Genomic DNA, 21,765 nt, shown 5'->3' on the forward strand with positions numbered 1-21,765 from the left:
ATCTCTTTTGTATATCTTAATACATATACAACAATAGGGAAGTCTTGCTCAAGCTTTCAATTAGAGTTAGAATTAGAATATCCGTTATTGTCACATGCACTTAACTACAGAAGTACCAGAGTACAGTGAAAAATTTTACAATGTCACCTGTTATGCCACCATCCCAGGTACCATGTACCGAGATATAGCTCTTAGATCCAAAAACAGGAATGGTGAAGAAAAGTAGTTGCATTACCTTACAGTGATTGATAGTAACAGTTAGAATTATGACACAGTTAAATGGATAGACACTACAGTCAGATAAGCAAATTACAAATAAACATTACATTACAGTAGCTCAGGGCAGGGGCTTCCGTTTGTGGTCTGACTGCCTGCACCAGACCTCAGTCCAATGACCGTCCCTGGTCTGGTCCAACCCTGCAGTCAGCTCCTCACCAGCTCTCAGCTGCTCCAAGGTAAGTTTGCTCTAGGACTTGCTTCCCCTCGCTGGCCTCTGCTCAGAGACTCTTCCCCTCGCTGGTCTCTGGCCTGGGACATGCCTCTGGAGCTCACCAGCTCCTCCATTCCCTTTCGGCAAGTCAAGTTATAAGTTGAAAAAATAATGCAGAAAAGGAGGAAAAAGAACGGGGGCGCGGGGGGAGCAAAGGATTTCCAGCTGGAGTGTCTTACTGTGCCACCATCTTGCCAAGGCACTAGCCAGACCGCAGCTGGAATACTCTGAACTATTTTGAGCTCTTTTAATGAAGGAAAGATAAACTAGCATTGGAGGCAATCCAGCGAAGATTCACAAGGCTCCTCCAGATATGAAGGGAAAGCTTTTGTGACAGAAAGTTGAATAAGTTGGGTCTATACTCTTTGTAGTTTAAAAGAGTGAGAGATGACCTTATTGAAACGCTAAAGATTCTTATGGGAATTTAAAAAACAAGTGCAGATGCTAGAAATCTGAAACAAAAATAGAAATTGCTGAAGAAACTCAGCCATTCTGGCAATATCTGTGGAGAAAAAACAAAATTAACCTGTGGAGGCCAGTGACACTCTGGAACATTTCTATAGAAGAGTCACTGGACTTGAAATGTTAACTGCTTTCCCATCATAGATGCTGTCAGACTGGCAGAGTTTCTCTAAGACTCTTAGGGGAGTTGACAGAATAGTTGTGGAGATGTTTGTTTCCTCTTGTAGTACAGTCTAGGACCAGAGGGCATAATCTTAGAGTAAGGAGGAGGCTTATTCAGGTCAGGCGAAGAGAAATTTCTTCTCTTGGGGGGGATAGTAAATCTGTTGAATGCTTTACAACAGAGGGAATGTAGGGGATGAGTTGTAAAGTATACTCAATCTGTGACAGATTCATTTTGAATCAGTAAGGGAATCAAGAGTTTTGAGGAAAAGCCAGGAAAGTGGAGTTGAGGATTCAAATCAGCCATGATCTCATTGAATGGCAGAGCAGCTTTGATAGTCTGACTAGTCACCTTCTGCCCCTATGTCTTACAATCTGCCAATTCATTGAAAGTGTTGACATTATGCTAATACTGTTACACTAGGGAAAATCAATATATCATATGAATGATAGTAAAACTGCAAATGCAATGAAATGGAAGGTGTAGGTAATTTCCAACAACTTTGCTGGACACGATTTGTAGTATGGTTTCATCTGTCTTGAGCTCAGACACAGGCTAACCCTCACTGCACTGCAGCACAATGACATTCTGTGTGGTGAAATAAACATCTATTATCCATGGTGTTTTCTTACGTAACGTCATACTATTAGTATGAGTAATTCAGCTACAGTTTTCTTGGAAATCTCTCCTCCCAAAAGGCTGTGAATGCTGATCATTTGAAACTTTCAAGACTGAGATCGATGGCTATAGGTATCAAGGGAAACTATGTTGGGGTTGATAGCCATGAACTATTTGAATGTTGGAACACGTTCAAGAGGTTAACTAAGTCTGGAGTACTCCAGTTCCTGTGTTTCAAACAGTTTGTGAATCACCAGTTGGTATTCTTCCATTTCTTCATGGTTCCCTATCTCTGTAGTCTTCTCCAGTCTTGCCAGTTTCTGAGATCTCTGCACACCTTCAATTCTAGTCCATCTCACCTCAACACAATTCCACCCCTCTGCAAGTTTGGTCACTGTACCTTCAGTTGTTTGGGCCTTAAGCCTGGAAATTTTTATTGAAACTTCTCTATTTGTTACCTTTGCTTCTTAAATCTACCTCTTTCTAGTTTTTTAAATTACTTTTTACCTGGTATTGTGCCAAATTTTGTTTGAGAACACTCCAATTGAATGCTTTGGGACAGCTTACATTAAAAGTGCTACATAAGTACAAGTTGTTGTTGCCATAATTATGATTTATTTTACTTTGTACTGTACTAAACCTTGCATTTATTATTTTGTTTTATTGTAATCACACTAAAACTTAGCCAAATTTCCTAAGGATAATGTCTAAAGGTTAAACAGATGTTTGTCTCCACTTTCTAACTTTTTGGCACCGATCAATGGAATGTCGGACTCCAGTCCATCTGCATTAAATTGTGTCACGGGATGTTCATTTTGGGAAACTAATGGAAACAAAATATAGTACCATGAAAATAGTTGACTGCATGCAGAGGGAACTTGTGATGGAAAAAGCACAAGTTATGCAATTTTTTAGAAAGATGGCTTGTGAAAAGAACAGGACTAAATAAATGAAATAAATCTAAATGTAAATTTGCTTTCTATCATTGACAACTCAAAGTTATTTTGCAGCAGCCGAAATCAGCTAGACTGTCTAGACTAGTATCGACATATCAAAGTGTGAATAGCTGGGCACATGTTGTTTATCACAGAAAATACACTGGACTTGCTACAATAAAGGCAACTGCTGTGGGCCAGTGTCTGCCAAATTTCAATCATTGTTATATTTTAAAGTGAGAAGGAATTGTTGTACATTGTCACTAAGTATATACGTTTATATTTCTCAATTATTTTCTCATTTTAAAGACTGTAAATAAATTCGTTTTTTGAAGTTAGGAGTAATAGCCATGACTGCTTAACAACAGACCTTGACTTCGTGAGCAGCCATTAATTATATTCACACTTACCAACAGACTTTCAATAGGCTTTTACACTGAAACTTGGTGCATAGCAATCCTTTTTTGATGCATCACATCCTACAAATTGTCTGGAACCTAAGGAACAGGGCAGGCAAATGTGTATCTCCTGAACTGATCAGGTTGAAAAATACTTACTGAGGGATGCAGCATCTGGATAAAATAGTGTGCATTGGAATAGTTCATTTCAATGCCAAATAATGCACAAGCAGCAAAAGAGAAGGGAAACACTATGTGATGAAGACAAAGATACAGATGCATTAAAATGTTCAAACTCAGCAATAATCTGGATCTGATGGTGTCAGATTGCACATGATAAAAGTGAATTTTCATTGTCAGCGAGGTTTGACTGCAATCAAGACTTTGTGCATGTGCACTCTGCCTGAAGGATGTTTATTGGCTCATTGTCTGCTGATTCTTCTTGTGCAGTTTCCTCGCCAGCTTTTGTCAATGATGATTTTCCATTTGTGTTCTGTCATGAGTGCAGGATAAAGAGGAAGGTCCTTGTTCTAAAGAGCCAGAGCAAAACTCAAATATACCAACTGAGCTAACCAGCTCAGTTAACTTTACCATGCCATTAAAACGAAGTATCCACACTGCAATAAACAAACCTTACATTTTTAAAGAAATGTAATGAGTTAATTACATGAACATCACACTTCTCATGTGGTTCAGTGTCAAGTCCAAGCAAGATGCTGTTAGTATGCAGAGGGGTGACTTGAACAGTTATGTCTTGATTTCCATCTTTTAATTGCAGATACTCCGTCACTGGAAGTTAAAAATCAGTATGTTCTTTTGACAGGATGCTAATGGTTTCACCACTATTTTCATATCATAACCCAAGCCATGATGTGAGGTGGCCCACGGAAGGGTTTTTCAGACGAGGAATAAGTTTCCTATGTTTTGTAGTTAGAAAGAGTGGAGGCAAGAAATATATGTAGCAAGTTCACCTTCTGCACTAGGGCATATGATTTATCCTCACTAAAGTCTACACTCTGTATTTTTTGTACTTTTTATGTCATCAGCTGAATTAAAAACGTCGAAGCTTCTACCATTAATTGTAATCAATATACATAAATTAAACTGTAGTTTTCATTTTTAAAGAAGGAACATATTGTATTAATTTTTATGTTCCACTGTATTTAATGAACATGACAGGCAATTTAAGCATAAGTTGTCATCAGCAAATGAGTCCATGACAGGAGATACATTCAGGTTGAAGTTTCCAATTTTCCCAGTAAGAACTGTGTGCACTGAGAGGAAGAGTGAACTTAGCTCTCAACAAAAGTGTATATATGCTATATAACAAAGTGTGGAACTGGATGAACACAGCAGGCCAAGCAGCTCCTGAGATGCTGCTTGGCCTGCTGTGTTCATCCAGCGCCACACTTTGTTATCTTGGATTCTACAGCATCTGCAGTTCCCATTATCACTGTATATGTACTTTTTTCACCATTTCCCCAATCTAACATCACCCATTAACCCTTGCTGTTTGTTCCTATTTATCAACAATTATTATGTCTGTGCTGTGGCAAGGGATATTCCTGTCTGATGGAGGTGGTCAGAGATAACGGCAAGGGAATGGCATTCTGCGCTTGCTACCTTCCCGTCACAATGCTGAGTCCTTCAATTCAGCAATTGATGCATTTAAATAAGGGGAACCCTGCTTACAGGATCCCAATGTCAGAAGGGTTTGCTTCTCAATCTCTTGCATGGTTACTTCTGCCACCTCAATTAATCGCCCACATATGTATGTGTACTGGTGTCTGGATTGGAATGCAATCCATGAGTTTTCCTGCCCTGAATTTACTTAATCACTAGGATTACTCTTTCTTATTAGTTGTAATGTTTGGTAAATCTACCTGTGTGAAATAAAGAAACTTGCATTTCTACAACTACACAAGAAAGAGAAAAACATAACCCCTTTAACATACACGCAATGCACTGATTGCGTATAGGGGCATTGGAACCGCTGTAGGCAATTCAGCCCCTCGAGCCTGCTACACCATTCAATGAGATCATGGCTTATCTGTGGCCTAACTCCGTATATCTGCATTTGTACCATATCAGTCAATACCTTTTTAGCTTAACAAAAATGTATTTATCTCAGCTTTAAAATGAACAAGTGGCCTGTGTCTACTGCCATTTGTGGTAGAGTTCCAATCATCTACCACCCTGCATATGTAGAAGAGCTTTCTACCGACTCTCCGGAATGGTGTGTCCTAATTCTTATGCCTCTGAGTCCAGCCACTCAATCTAAAACAAATGCATTCAGCTTGAAGAAAAGTAGCTTTAAAAACTCTTTGTTCATATTCCCCTTAGGTTTCTGTGAATTCTACTGTTCAGTTTCCAGCAATAAACTTTACTTCATCAAGATCGTTGGAAGAGCTTTCCCTGCCCCAAGATAGCAAACGTTTACTGCAGTGGACAGAGAAAAAATATGGATCTGTGACTTCTTTCACTGAACTCAATAAGGCTAATAACATCTACATCAAAGTTGGTGAAGGTGGGTTAGCCTTACTTTACTGAGCAATGTTTGTACCTAGTATCTAAGCTATGGTAATCACTGTGGATTCCTCATTATTAGAGATGTGACTTATCAAGTAATGCAGTCATTCAAATTTGGAATGGCCTTTGGTTATTTTCCTAAACTATTTGTTAATATTATATATGTATATTACCTCATTTCAAGAACCTTTATTTCTTCTTAATTTTTCGTGGGAGGTGGGCATTGCCAGCAGGGTAGCTTAGTTGTCCATTACAATTTTCCTTTAGGTGGTGACTGACCTTCGTAAAACACCACAATCCTCGTGGTGCTGGAAAGATAGTACCAGAATTTGACCTAGTGCTAGTGAAAGAATGACAACATACTTCTAAGTCATGAGGTATGTTACTTGCACGGGGCTTTGGAGGTGGGTGTGTTTTTCAAAGTGATAGATGTTGCAGGTTTGGAAGGAGTTGTGAAAAGGAAACATAGTATGTTAATGTAATACATCTTATAAGTGGTACGCACTGCTCCCACTATGTGTCAGAAGGGAGGAGTGAATGTAGAAGTTGCTGGATATGTTTCTGTTCTAATTGGCTGCTTTGCCTGGATAGTGCCAAGCTCCTTGAGTTGTGTTCTATTCTTTCACAGGTCGTGGGTGTCACCATCTAGGCCAGCATTTGTTGTCGATTCCCTAGATGCTCACGAGAGGTAGTGGTGAGCTGCTGATTTGAATCACTGCAGTTCATATGGAGTAGGTAGCCCTCATAAAGCTGTTAGAAAAGGAGTTCCAAAATTTTAACCCCTTGACAATGAAGGAGTAGCAATATGGTTGAAAATTGGGGGATGATGTGTAGCTTGGAGGGGAACTTGCAGCTATGGATGTGTTCAGACACGTCAAAGCAAGTGGAGAGTATTTCGTTACACTTCTGACTTGTGTCTTGGAGAAGTTTTGGGGAGTCATGAGGTGAGCTGATTGTGTCAGAGTTCCAAGACACTGACCTGCTTTCGTAACCACAGTAATCATATAGGTGATTTAATTCAATTTCTGCCCAATGGTATGGTCTCGAATGTTGATGGTAGGGGTTTCAGTAGTGGTATACTTTTGAGTGCCAAGGGAAATGGTTACATTTTTCCTAGTTGGAGAAGTGCATTGCTTGATATGTGTCACAAATGTTCTCTGAAACACTTGATAGTTTTAGATGATATTTTGTAAATTGATATTTTAATAAATGGTTGTGATTATAATGATGCTAAGAAAGCCATAGATAATATTTCTGACCTCTCCTAGATCCCTTGTTGCCGCCAACTTGCACCATAGAAAAGAATTTTCTATCCCAGAATTATCTTGCAGCATATCTTAAGACTCAGTCTGCACAGGGCTGTTTACTACCCAACCCAACAGAAGAAAAGGAAGTTCATCTCATTGAACTTGAATCACCAAGCTCAAGTCCTTACAGGTAAAATAATAGTTTACTTGCTTTCTGTTCTTGGACACTTTAAATGTTGAGTTAAAGACATCGTATGCCTTATGCCTTATAACAATCAATCACCATGCCTTCAATCAAGAGTGATGTTAAAAGCCATAGATATCGCAAAACTTTAAAACTGCATTCAAGTTAAACATTTTTTCCTAAATATTCATATATCATCTTTTCAAATAGGGATTACACTTGCAACTTAAATTTGGAGATAAATTTATCGAGATATCCAAAGCTTTTAATTCACTTGCAACATAGTAACTCCTAAGTATCCGTTCTTTCCTTATTAATGAATTCAGTTTCTATTTTGTGGCAGAGAAACAGAAAACAACAAATTCAGTTTTACAAGCAGATTATGTAAAACTTGAAAGTTAACTTTGCAATCTGTTTTGCTGTCTCTAATACATACTGAATTGGTAAACTTGCTAACATTTTTTAACATATAGTAATCAGATTTATGAACAATATGTATTGTGATGTTTCGATTTCTATGACTTGGATAGAATTAACATAGAACAAAAAAACATTACAGAACAGGAGCAGGCCCTTTAACCCACCAAGACTGCACCATGATGCCTTTCTAAGCTAAAAACCTTTGCTTCGACGTGATCCATATCCGTCTAATCCCTGCCTATTTATATATCTGCCAAGACGCCTCTTTAATGTTACTATTGTATCTGTCATGACCACCTCCTACGGCAGTGTATTCCAAGCACTCTGTAAAAAAAAACTTAGACTTTTTTAACCTTAAATCTATGTCCCCTAGTATTTGTACCCTACTTCTACCCTGGATAAAAGACTCTGACTATCCATTCTATCCATGCCTCTCATAATTTTGTAAGCTTCTGTCGGGCTGCCCTTCATCCTTTGATGCTCATTTGAGAATAAACCAAGTTTGTCCAAACTCTCCTCGTAGCTAATACCCTCCAAATCAGGCAAGGTCCCGGTATGCCATTTCTATACCCTCTCCAAAGCCGCCACGTCCTTCTTGTGGTGTGGTGACCCGAATTGTACACAGCATTCCAAATGTGGCCGAACTAAACTGCAACATGACTTGCCAATTTTTATACTCTGTGCCCCAACCAATGAAAGCAAACATGCCTTCATGACCACCTTATTCATTTATGTTGCCACTTTCAGGAAACTGTGGACCTGTGCACCTTTGGATGTTAATGCTACTAACGGCTCTGCCATTTACTGTGTTCCTTCTGTCCTGCATTAGATCTTGCAATATACTTTTTTCTGGATTAAACTCCAACTGCTCTTCCTCCACCTAAGTCTCCAGCCTGTTTATATCCTGCTGCATCCTCTGGTGATGCTCCTCATTATCTGCAGCTCCCCCAATCTTTGGATCATACATGTACTTTTAGATGATCCCCTGATGACCATTACTTAATGAGCCACGCACATGTTAAACTGCAGGCTTCATGAAATTGGCCTTCCAACTTCAGTGTACTGCTTATAGGAACAGGAGTAGATAATTCAGCCCTTCAAGCCTGCTCCACCATTTAATACAATCATGACTGATCCCATCTTAGCCTCAAACCCACTTTTCCTGTTGGCTCTCCATAACCTATCAACCAATTGCTAATTAAAACTCCGTGTATCTTCTCCTTAAATTTACTCAATGTCCCATGTACCTTTTAAACATTTCGCGTCTTCTGAACTCCAGAGTATAGGCCTAAAGTGCTCAATCTCTGTTCATAAGATTAACCCCTCCTCTCTGGAATCAATCTAGCAAACCTCTTCTGAACTGCTTCCAATGCAACTGCATGCCTCCTCTAGTAAGTACTCCAGATGTGGTAACACTATTGCCTTGTACAGTTGCAGCTACACTTCCCTCCTTGTACAGTCTCTTGTCATCTGAATAGTGACACAAAGATTTCTGTTTATGGATGTACTTTCTCTCAATGCCTCAAGCATTAAATATCAAATGTACGTTTTCTGACAGTTCATCACTCTTACAGAAATATCTACATCTTAGTACCAGTTACTTAAGATTGTTCCTACCTCTGGGCCAGAATAGCTGGATTCAAGTCCGACCTGCCCCAGAGGTGTACCACAGCATGTCTGAACAGATTGATTCAAAGTAATTGTAAAAACTTCTACTTGCAGTCATTTATTGCTCTTTTAGCTTGAACAGTTCAATCATTAGTTGTGGTAATTATACTTTACCTATTCTGCCCCTGCAAGCCCTCCAATTTATATGCACATTGGAGAGTGGTTATCTTCCATGGAAACGCTCCTTTGATCTTTTGCTACTTTGTTTTTCAATCTGTAGGAGAAAATCAATACTAATAAATTTTCTGGCCCTAACAACTGACTGTCCCTTCTGAACTCATTTTATGACGTTCACCTGGCTGACATTGTTACAATCCCCACACCTTCTAATTGCAAAATCAAATTTCTGCAGTTAAGAATCACAGTTAGTTTCCAGATCACTTGGCAAGCACCTCTCAACAAAAAAGTCAAGAAGATAATACCTAAATGCACTCCATCATTGTTGTGCAAGCATTGCCAAAGTCTCAGTTGGCATAGAACTTAACAAGCTAACTTTATTAAACCACATATGCAACAGACTTTAAAACATCTCTTGTGGATTCCCATTTTTTTTTCAGCCTCCCACATTTTAACCCAGCTGTAAGAGCAGAATACTAGGACACAATGCTTTGATTATCCTTTTCTGTTTATATGTGGTCTAAAGTTCCTACTTCAAAACTCAATTCGGTCATCGGCTGTGACCCTATTAATAAGGTTACCAGGGAACTCTTAATGTGTGCCAAGCAAAGACCACAAGATTAGCAGTAGTCATTCTTGTTCGTATTAGTGTTAGTGGCAGAGGCGTAGATGCAGGTTGACTGATCTCGATCATACTCAATGCAAGGACCAGCGAGTAAGTGGAAGTAGTAGAGTTATGCAGTTTCTTAACAAAAAAACAAACTCTGAGCTGGCTGATATTTAGCCAGATCAAAATTTTGCATGTGAATTAAACTCTTAATTAAGATAAATGCAAATTTTACTCTTTGCAAAATCTGACCCTTCAAGTACTACTGGAAAAAGTGTGTAGAATTATTTTGAGAAAATGTTATTGTGAATCATTTTCTAATGCATATTGAAGGCTGTTTTGCACATGTTCTATTGTCTGGGATTAAATCCAATTTTATAATCAACTGGCCAGACACTAGAGACACATTCAGTTGGTGAAGGTTCAGGATAAATAAAATTTCTGGCACACTCACTTAAATTTTTACACCCTTCTACTGCAGAATTTTCAAGGTGGACATTGTTGTTGACGTACGACCTGTGCAGGCAGACACCATGATTTCCAGAAACATTTTGCTGATCCTCAAATGTGGGAAAGCAGTCAATTGGGTATTCAACACACATGATGTTAGTGGAAAACTGGAAGTGATTGTAAGTATTTGAGCATAAAATACTTTTTCAGTGAACGAATTCTTCTTTGCTAGAAATCAGACTAATAAAACTTGGTTTAGCATTGGATTACATGGTGAAGAGTTATTGATCATGGTAAGATGGTGAATTAACTTAAAACTAAATTAATATGCACTGCAGAAATTCCACTAAAGATCCTCAGGTAGCACAAACCCATAACCACTTCCATCTAGAAGGACAAGGGCAGCAGATACACGGGAGCACCACTACCTTAGGCTTCCCCTTTGAGTTAGTCACCACTCTGACTTGGAAATATATTGCAATTCCTTCACTATTGTTGGATCACAGGTCGGTGCAACATCGAGGACCGAAGGGCCTGTTCTGCGCTGTATTGTTCTATGTTCTATGTTAATGTCCTGGAATTCTCTACCTCATGGCATTATGGGTAAGCCCACAGTAGGTAGACTGCAGCAGTCCAAGAAGGCAGCTCACCATCACCTTCTCAAGGCAACTAGGAACTGGTGATAAATGTTGGCTCAGCCAGCAATACCCACATCCCACAAATTAAATTAAAGAAAAACTAACAGACAACTTTGAGAAATGTTGAATTGCTGGAATGAAGAAAGATTCATCTGAGGAAAAACTTTAATTTGTCACAATTTGATTCTTCTTCCTGACATGGGTAACTTGAAACAATGTAATGTTTAAACAATGGACAATAGGTGCAGGAGTAGGCCGTTCGGCCCATTAAAACTCTTTGGTTGCTGATTACAGATCATCATCATAAAAGAAGTTAATTCTTTGCAAAAGTTTTATCTTCCACAGCTTCACTTAGCAAAATGGGTCCATGCACTGGAGTGTAATATGAGAAAAGAAATGTAGAAAATGCACATTTCTGGTGGTCATAAGCAGTTAGGCTGTTGGCTGTTGAATTCTGTAGTTGCATGAAATCTTCAAAAAGTAATTCTACTGCTTATTGATTCTTGCAGTCAAGGGCATATGATGCTGTTCCTTTTTTTTAAGCTCCCCACAGCTTTTCATTCTTGTTGAGGCATGTTTCCATCCTTTCTTTGGATAGTTTTTAATCACAAGTCAAGGGCACCTTCAGATTTTGGTGGATTTCATAGTCAAAGAGTTTTACAGTACTAAAAGAGGCCCTCCAACCCACTGGGATTTATGCCAATCGTTAAGCATCTATCTACTCTACTCCTGTTTTCAAGCCCTTGGTCCATGGCCTTGTATGCTGTGGCATTTAGACTGTTCATCTAAATACTTCAATGTTGAAATGGTTGCTGAATCTATAACCGTTTCAGGCAGTGAGTACCCATTACACACCACCCTCTGAGTGCAAAATATAAAGAACCTGCTCCATAAATCTATGCCCTTGGCAGCCTACTAAAGGGAAAGGTTTATCTCCAACAATATTTATGCCCCTCATAATTTTATAAACCTCAATCAGATTCTCCCCTCAGTCTCATATATAAAAGTAACAGGCTAATAAAGGCAAGTACCTTTGCCTTGACTGATAACCTGTTCCCAACAACCCTATACACCTGTCTTGTTGCCTTCAAGGATCTATATGCAACCAAGGCCCTGCTGATCCACAGTACTCTCCTGGGCCCTCCCATTCATTGTCTTGTAGGTGCTCCCAAAATGCTTCATGCCACACTGTTTTTAGGAATTAAATATCATCTGCCACTGCTCTGCCCATCTGACCACTACATTGATATCTTCCTACAGTCTTTAAACTTTCCTCCTCGTTACTTACTGCATCACTAATTTTGGTCTCCTCTGTGAACTTACGAGAGCATCCAATGTTCATGTCTAGATCATAAATGCACACTACAAACAGCGCCAACCCCTGCAATACTGCACTCGAGGCAGGCTTCCTGTCACAAAAACAACTTTCAACCAGCACCCTTTGCCTTTACCACTAAGCTAATTATAGCTCCATCCTGTGAACTTGTAACTTCTTCACCAGTTCCAATACAACCCCTTGTAAAAAGCTCTGCTGAAGTCCATGTATACCACATCAGCTGCACTACTTTCATCCACACACCTAGTTAACTCCTCAAACATCTCAATTACATGATATAGACATTGAATTCCCTCTGACAAAACCATGTTGACTATCCCCAATTAATCCTTGTCTCTCCAAGTGCTCCAGTTCCTTGGAATTTTCCCAAAAGTATCGCGACTACTGGTGTTGGATTCATTGGCCTGTAATTCCCTGGTTTATCTCTGCCAACTTTCTTGAATAATGGTATCGCTTTGGCTGTCTTCCAATCGTCCGGCGCTGCCATTTTATTACAAAAACCATTGTGTGACATTTTGCAAGTGTTTTTTCATTAGTGACCCGTTACAGATGCTGAAAATAAATGAATGGATAAGTTGATGCATAAATAATTTACTTCAGAAGTATCAAATGTTTGAGTATTTCTGCATTTGCGATTCTTGTATACTTGGTAGAGTGGTTGGGGAGGGTTTAAACTAGTGTGGTAGAGGAATGGAGCCAAGGGAGTAGGGTAGTGTGTACAGAATTTGAGGGAGAGCTAGAAACCAAGGCAAACATTTCTAATAACATGAACAGGCAGGGGGGAAACGCTGCCAAAAAGAGATGGGGAGGTGGTCTGAAATGTACGTTTTTTAATGCAAGAAGTATGATAAGCAAGGTAGGTGAACTTAGAGCTTTGGTTAGTACTTGGAACCATGACATTATTGCAGTTACAGAGACTTGATTGAAAGAAGGACAAGACTGGCAGTTAAATATCTCAGGATTTAGATGTTTCAGATGTGATAGAAAGGGAGATGAAGGGGTGGGTGAGTTGCATTACTGGTAAAGGAGTATCTCCGCTGCATTGAAGAAGGATACATCAGAAGACTCATACAAGGAGGCAGTATGTGTAGAACTGAGGAATAAGCGACGTGAAATCATAATGCTAGGAGTATACTACAGGCCTCCCAATAGCCAGCAGGTGATAGAGGAGACAGTATGGAGACAGATTTTGGAAAAGTGTAAAAACAGCAAGGTTGTTGTGGTGAGAGGAGATAATGGTAACTGCAGATGCTGGAGAATCCAAGATAACAAATGTGGGGCTGGATGAACACAGCTGGCCAAGCAGCAGTTGCTTGGCCTGCTGTGTTCATCCAGCCCCACACTTCGTTATCTCGGGTTGATGTAGTGGGTGATTTTAAGTTCCCCTATTACTAACATAATTATATATGTAGTCTATATATGTAGTCTTCCTACATATGCTAATCTGGGGTTCCCGGTTATTTTTGCGTTCTGCCATTATGTGCGGGAAGGGGAGTCAGTTTTTGCTCTTCTGTGAATTTTATCCTGGTAAGGATGTTGTTTACGTGTCGGTGGGTTTCTTCGAGTTTTGTGCATTTGATAATCACGAAGGTGTCATCTACATATCAGACCCACAAAGTTTGGGTTGTATTGTGGGCAGCACTAAACTTTGCATTACTGCTTCTGCAATCAGTCTTGTTACAGCAGATTCCATTGGTGTTCCATTGCTTTGTTTCTATAAGCTGTCATTGAAGGTGAAGTGGGCTGTGAGGCACAGATCTATTAGTTTCATGGTTGTGTCCTTTATTGATGATGTTGGTGTCTGGGGTGCCTGCCCACTTGATTCGCCCAGTAGTGTGGCAATTATCTATTTGGCTAGATTGAAGGTTATAGATATAAATGGTGCTGTTACGTTGATTGATTTTAAAAAAAAATTCACAAAAGAGAACAACATTGGTCTACCCTTCCTAAACATAATGGTAGAATGCAAAAACAACAAAAAACTCCAGACTAGCGCATAAACAAAGACTGCACGTATGGAACTGATACTCAGTTACACAAGCAGCCAGCCCAATACCTACCAGCTGAGCTGCATCAGGACACTATTTAAACAAACCCAACACATTGCCACAACCTGGAACTACAGGAGAACAGGAGCATCATTTTGAAGTCTTCAAAAGGATTGCACAATCCGCTGTTACCTCCGAGGCAGACCACACAGGAAGACAGAACGCAACCAGATTCACTAATCACCCTGCAGTACATCAAGGACATTTCAGAGATAACCACAGGACTACTTAGACTTCTAGCTATCAGAGTAGCCCACAAATCAACAATCAACCTACGATTGCTACTGACGAACATAAAGGATCCCTTACCCAAAACTGGTGTAGTATACAAAATACCATACCATGCAGGGACTGTAAGAATCACTATGTAGGCCAAACCAGAAGAGAGTTGACAATATGGATACACAAACACCATCTAGCCATCAAGGGACATAACCAATTCTCACTTGTCTCGATACACATGGACACTGAATGGCATGATTTTGACTGGGACGACACAGCCATAATTGCACAAGCCAACCAGAGACACATTCCTGGAGACCAGGTATTCCAACCAGAACTCCATCAACAAACACATTGAATTAGACCCAGTGTACAAACCACTGAGAAACAAGACTGGAAGTGGTACCAAACAACCCAACAAAGTGCGGCATATGAATAACGAGTGGGACAGAACACGGACACTTCACCAGAGAGGTGCAGTGACGATGTTACCTAGCAGGTGGTGTTCCACAGGGATCAGTGCTGGGACCTCTGATGTTTGTTGTCTCCATTAATGACTTGGAGGAAAACATAACTGGCCCAATTAGAAAGTTTGGCATTGAGACACGGCTTGGTGGAATTGCAAATCATGAAGAGGATACAGCAGGATATAGATCAGGTGGAGATGGGCAGAAAAATGGCAGATGGAGTTTAATATGGACAAATGTGAAGTCAAGTACAGGTGAAAATTATACAGTGAATAGCAGAACTCAGGAGTATTGATATGCAGAGGATCTGGGTGTGCAGTTCCACAAATCATGGAAGGCAGCAGAGCAGGTAGATAAGGTGGTAAAGAAGGCTTATTGGCATGCTTGCCTTCATTGGAAGGGGCATTGAATCATAAGATAGTTAAGTTATGCTGCAGCTTTATAGAACTTTAATTAGGCCACACTTGGAGTATAGCCTGGAGTTTTACAGTAGGACGTCGATGTTTTGGAAGGGGACAAAAAATGTTTATTAGGATATTGATGATAATGAGAACTGCAGATGCTGGAGAATCCAAGACAATAAAATGTGAGGCTGGATGAACACAGCAGGCCCAGCAGCATCTCGGGAGCACAAAAGCTGACGTTTCGGGCCTAGACCCTTCCTCTGATGAAACGTCAGCTTTTGTGCTCCCGAGATGCTGCTGGGCCTGCTGTGTTCGTCCAGCCTCACATTTCTTTACCAGGATATTGCCTGGTACAGGGGATTTTTAGCAATGAAGAAAGGCTGGATAGACTGGGTTTGTTTTCACTGGAATGCAGAAGGTTGAGGGGCAACCTGATAGAAGTTTATAAGATTGTGAATAGCATGGATAGAGTGGAAAATATGAGGCTTTTTCGCACACTGGAGGTGTCAGTTACTAGGTTCAAGGTGCGAAGGGGGAAGTTTAGAAGAGATGTGCGAGGCATTTTTTTCACTCAAACGGTGCTGAGTGCCTGGATTCTTGCCAGTGGTGATGGAGGCCGACACAGTAGCAGCATTCAAGAAGTACCTAGACAAATACGTGGATAGGAAAGGAATAGAGGGATACAGATCCTGTAAGTGAAGTTAGTTTTAGTGTGCAAGGGCAAAGTGTGTCATCGTAGACTTGGAGAGCCAAAGGGCCTGCTCTTGTGCTGTTTTGTTCTTTTTATTCTCCTTTTGTGCTGCTTTAACACTGTATGTATAAATGTTACTTGAGCTTTGATTCAGTGCAAGTTTGTAAATATTCAAATATTGCATAGTAATTAGTCCTATGTACCTTAACACTCTCCAATGAGATTAAAGATAGATGGGTTCACTTTGATAAAACATGAAACTGTGAAGATGAAAGGAAATATTTGCAGTAGGTAAAGGCAGTAATTGTGGAATAAACTTACATTGTCTCTTTCGCTCTACTTAATTCATTTCATATGTCAGTCTAATTTATCACTTTTCAAAATGTGGAGCTATTGTAGATTTGCTCTTTTGGAACATCTGACTGTTTTAGCAAACTGAAGAGCTGGTTTTGATACTGAAATAAACAAGAGGTTGTACTTGCACTCTTCTTGTAAATTTGAAGAGGTACCCATTTGTTTCTTTATAGAATCATGGAAATTGCATTTTAATGACATAATGTAAATATCCCTAGAGACTTGTGCAAATACACCTGACCTGAAACTCCAGTGCACTACTGAAACAGTGTTTCACTGTTAGAGGTGCTGTCTTTCAGATGAGCTCTTTAACCATAGCCCCATTTGGTCTCCCAGGTGGCGGGGGAGTTATCACTAATGTTCTGGTCAACATTAATCCCTAAATTAATATTACTAAAGGAACCACACAAGTAATAAGGAACATGGGAACATGGGAACAGGAGTAAGCCATGAAGGCCGTCAAGCCTGTTCCATTATTCATGAAATTCTGGCTGATCAGTGGCTTAACTCCGTTTCTCTGCTTTTGGACCATATTCCTTACTTTATTTGTTATGCAAAGGTGTTATCTGTCTCAGATTTTAAATTAACAACTGATTTAGCATCAACTGTGTCATTGTTATAAATGCTGATACTTCGAAGGGTCAACCAGAATTTTGTTATTTTTCCCTCAACAACCAGTCCAGAGATGTCACTGCACAACTCTAGAGCAGGTAGGACTTGAACCTTGGCCTTCTGACTGAGCTATGGACACTACTACTGCATCACAAGACCCCTCAGGGTCAACCAGGAGGTTTCCCAAATCACTCTGGTCAGAGATGTTGTGTACCTCTGGAGCAGGTGGGACTTGAGCCTGGACCCCACCTCCCCAACCCGGTTCAGGTAGAAACACTATCAACACACCACAAGAGCCCTAAAGGTTAACTAGAACAGCTTATTTGATCAAGAGCAGGTGATGGTCATTGAAATTTGTGTTCCCTGGAGGCATTTAAAGAGAGAAGGGTACCTCAGGGTGGACTGTATTATTGTCCCTTCCAACAACATTTTGATTTAACCCTTCCCTTGTTTTGCCCCCACATTTTTTTTTTAATTGTTGCAATGCAGTGCTTGTTAATTGTTAGTTTGTTTAGTGGTTCAATTATGTGATTTATTGGTGGGTTTTAAAAAATCTCTGGCCATTGTAGGGGCTAGGCTGCGTTATGCTCCCACCCCACGAACACCACTTTGATTAAGTCACATACCTCTTACCCTCATTCCTCCTCCTCTTTGATTTCTGTTTTTGTCACACTGATTCTGGTGAGCAGTGACTGTCTGGGTAACTTGTGAATTGGATGACTAGGTTTATTTTATATTTAAAAAATGGAGGTGCTGTGCTCTTCCCCAGTGAGGGAGCTTGGTTCCTGGACAGAGCAAGAGCCCAGAAATGAAAGATGCAAACTGAGATTTGTGCTGAACTATAGATTGACAGTTTTCACTTATAGATCTCAAAGTATCTTGTTGTTTGATTCAACACGTGGGTATTAGTTTATAAAAATATGGTAGCAGAGGATTAACCTTGAACTCTTCAGGTGGGAAGATAAAGCAGAATGTAACCCCTGTTTCTGACAGAAACAAAGCTCCCAGTGGCCTCTAAAATGAAATGCAGGATCATGAAATATGATTATCCACTGGTGTATTCTGATTTGGAGCCACGTAATGAGTGAAAGAATGAAGTGGGGAAGTGGACTTGGGTCACTTCTCCAGCCAAGAAGAAGAAAGATATTCTTACTAGAAAGGAGTAAAATTGGGAATAAAGTATTTTAGGAATTGAATGTAACTGATCTGACACAGAGAAGAGACTGATACAATTTATGAACAAAGTTTACAAATGGGATGACTTGTTGGAAGCCTACTAAACTTTATTTGATAAATTTAAAAAGAGTATTGGCACAGAATCTGTGGAAGAATGCAACATGAAGTTTGAGTGGTTATTTGAAAGACTGATGAAATTCATCTAGAAAATCCAGGGATTGTATTGACAATTAAACTATTAGGTTGTGCACTGATTTCACATGTGGAGACTTCTGGTTTTCCAGGTGTTCAGTTTGCATCATGACTCCTGTTTTGGATAAGTAGCTGCTGTTCTGATACAAAATTTTCAGAGAAGCAATCCATTCCAGCTATCTTTGTAATACAAGTTGGGAGTTCTGCAGTGATACAAAGAAAGGAAGACTCGATGATTATTGACTTTCATAGTCAAAGGGCTGTAGTCACAGGCTAAGAAGCAGCAAGGTATGGCTTTGGCTTTATTCTTAGGGTAGAATTGCTGCCAGACATTTTGAGAGGGGTCATACTTTTCTGAATCGAGAGAAAATGCAGAATTGGGATGATAATCATCAATCCCAGAAATCCACAGAAAATAAATAGATGTTTCCAGTGTGAAGCTGTCACTGTCAGGAATTGTTCAAAAATAAGGAGTGAAGTATTTGAAGCCACTCATACAACACATTATTCTGATAGAGAACATGATGAGGATAAACAGCCAGAAAATATTGATAGTGGACAAAGGCCTTGGCCATGAGCATCTTGGTTGCTGATTGTTTCAATTGTACTGCACCAGATAATTCTTCCACAGTGTGTGGCATTGATTGCCTGAACTGTTATTTGGAAACTCTGGACAAAGCAAGCAGAAATAGTGTTGAGGCATATCAAAGCTCTATCTGCTTTCAATTAGGGGATCGTAACTCCTTACCACCTTTAAAGAGAGTGGTTCTTCCCTATGAACTTCCTCAAGTGCATTGTTTCATATTCACTGGTATCATCCAAAATTACTAAGTCTTTGATGGAAAGATGCATAAATGCATATGGTCTGAAGAATGATAAATCATTAGTATTTGGTAAACTGCTAAACTTGCAGTTCACAAGATCTGGACAATACCGTATTCTGTTGAAGAAACCAGGAGTTTCTTGTCAAGTGATCCAAAAGCATTATTGACCTCTGCAGGTAGGATCTGGCTGATAAGGGAATTATATGAATGTTGCATAAACAATTTGCTCATCCTTGCAAAAGTTAAAGCTACAGACAAAGAATACCAGAGGTATGGACAAAGAATACAGATCCCTTATAAAATAGATCACATCACAATAATGGTGTATGTGTTAAATATCAAAAGGAGCTAATGTGGCTGCCATCTGCTGTAATACTAAAAGATTTTGATGCAAGAAAAAACTCATGGCCATAGTGACCTTGAGAGCTGCTGGCAGGCTGTGCTTTTCTTGCTGTGAAGCTGGAGGTCAGCTACATTGAGCATTTTAATGAGCATCTCTTTTGTAAAATGGAGATGTTGCACATACTAAATAAAAACTGAAAGAACTGCATATGTTGTAAAGCAGGAACGAAAACAGAACTTTCTGGAAAAGCTGGGTAGGTCTAGCAACATCTGTGAAGAAAAATCTGAGTTAACATTTTGAGACGGTTGACCCTTCTTTAGAATTGATGGTAGCTGGGAAAATGTAGGTTTGTATGCAGAGGATAGGGTGGGAGATAGGGTTAAGGAGTAAATGTTAGGTGGGGATAGAGCCCTAAGAGAGAAAAGAACCATTGGACGGACAAAGGATTGATAATGATCTGGGTATGATGGTGACTAGCTGTTAATGGGGACTGTTGCTGACTAACAATAGGTAGTCTGCCATTACACACTGATTAACGAGGCCCGGTTTGTGGCATAGGCTGCTAGGACATGGGAGAGTTCAGGCCCTAAAATTATTGAATTCTGTATGAATCTGGAGGTCTGCAGGGTCCCCAAGTGGAAAATGGGGTGTTGTTCTTCCAGTTTGTGCCAAACTTCACTAAAACACTGCAGCAAGCCTGAGACACAGACTCGTTGCACACACTGTTCCTCAGTGAGGTTAAGATAAGTGAGTTGCCACCTAATGACCCTAAGTGGATGAGGATTCCTTTTGAGAACCTTTCTTCTCACTGTTTGAGCTTAGCCTCTGTACAATCTCCCTATAGTGGGGTCTGCAACACCTGTGATTTAGAACAAGTGGTTTGAGCAGAACCTGTAAAGCCAGAACCAAAGCCATTATTGTTTGTCATATCACTTCCTGAAGACTTCAGTAACCTTAAACAGGATTATAAAACTCTCAGTACTTCTCCAAACTCAGCAAGAATCAGTAGAGATCAATCCAAAACTAATCAGTAAGTAGTTGATAATTCCTTTTAACAATAGTGGATGGTGGAGGAGTATTTCACTTGCACATGTTTGAGAGAGTGACAGCATGAACAGTGAGGTCAAAAATGGCATTGGTGGTCTCAAACCAACATTATATGTTGACTTGCATCACAGTCTTCCTACTCTGAGTATTTATGGTGCATGCTGCTAACGCCCATGCTATTGCCATCCAGCATTTGCCACACCACAATACATGTTGCATCCAAAATGATACCTAATATGTTGAAAATATGCACATATAGGCTAATTCTTGTGGCTAATATTATTTGTTTTACTTCTATGAAAAAGTAAGATTTCAATTAATTAATTTTAACCAGAAAAGTGAACAAGCAAGATAAAAATTAGAATGCCCTTTATTTCACTTCCAAACTAACTAATTAAATATACAAATGAATAAGTAAGATAGAGAAAAAGTAATTAATTAACTCAAGGATAAACATTGCAGATGGCATTTGGGAAACTTCCCTGTTTTTTTTGTGCAATTGCATTTTTTACTTATGCTTGGAGGGGTAGATGGGACATCGATTTAATCTCTTGTCTGAAAGACAGGATTTTCAACAGTGCATCACTCAGAATTGTGCCAAAGGGTCAATTTGAATTTTAAAGCTAAATTGCCAATTTTGCTATTTACTGAAATGCTTCATTCCTGCAATTCTGTGATAAATTCTGTGTGCAGATTTTTAAAAATGCTATCTGTTAAAACCTTCTGCCGTGCATTTATTGTGAAGGCTTAATATTGGGGGAATTTGAAATTAAAGCCGGAAACAAAACGTTGATCTATCTGTTCTTCCCCTGCGCACAAAAAAGCGATTGCAAACTGTGGACATATAGTATCAGAAATAATGGGAACTGCAGATGCTGGAGAATTCAAGACAACAAAGTGTGAAGCTGGATGAACACAGCAGGCCAAGCAGCATCTCAGGAGCACAAAAGCTGACATTTCGGGCCTAGACTGATGAAGGATCTGGGCCCGAAACATCAGCTTTTGTGCTCCCGAGATGCTGCTTGGCCTGCTGTGTTCATCCAGCTTCACTCTTTGTTGACATATAATATCATCCTAGTTTACATAGATTACCTCATTTGATATATCATAAAACTTTATTTTG

General features: G+C 39.7%; 1 protein-coding gene across 4 annotated transcripts in view; it reads left to right on the forward strand.

Moving 5' to 3' along the window:
• The window catches only part of tgfbr3 (transforming growth factor, beta receptor III), a 193,169-nt gene that overhangs the window by 129,142 nt on the left and 42,262 nt on the right, over positions 1-21,765 (forward strand). For all 4 annotated transcript variants that reach the window (XM_048539072.2, XM_048539074.2, XM_048539073.2 and 1 more), the window contains exons 5-7: positions 5,410-5,593; positions 6,864-7,032; positions 10,320-10,467. In XM_048539072.2, coding sequence (XP_048395029.1) covers positions 5,410-5,593; positions 6,864-7,032; positions 10,320-10,467 — 501 coding nt within the window. The remainder of the gene's footprint in view (positions 1-5,409; positions 5,594-6,863; positions 7,033-10,319; positions 10,468-21,765) is intronic.

This window comes from Stegostoma tigrinum, chromosome 8 (genome assembly GCF_030684315.1).
Source record: "Stegostoma tigrinum isolate sSteTig4 chromosome 8, sSteTig4.hap1, whole genome shotgun sequence".
Taxonomy (NCBI): Eukaryota; Metazoa; Chordata; class Chondrichthyes; order Orectolobiformes; family Stegostomatidae; genus Stegostoma; species Stegostoma tigrinum.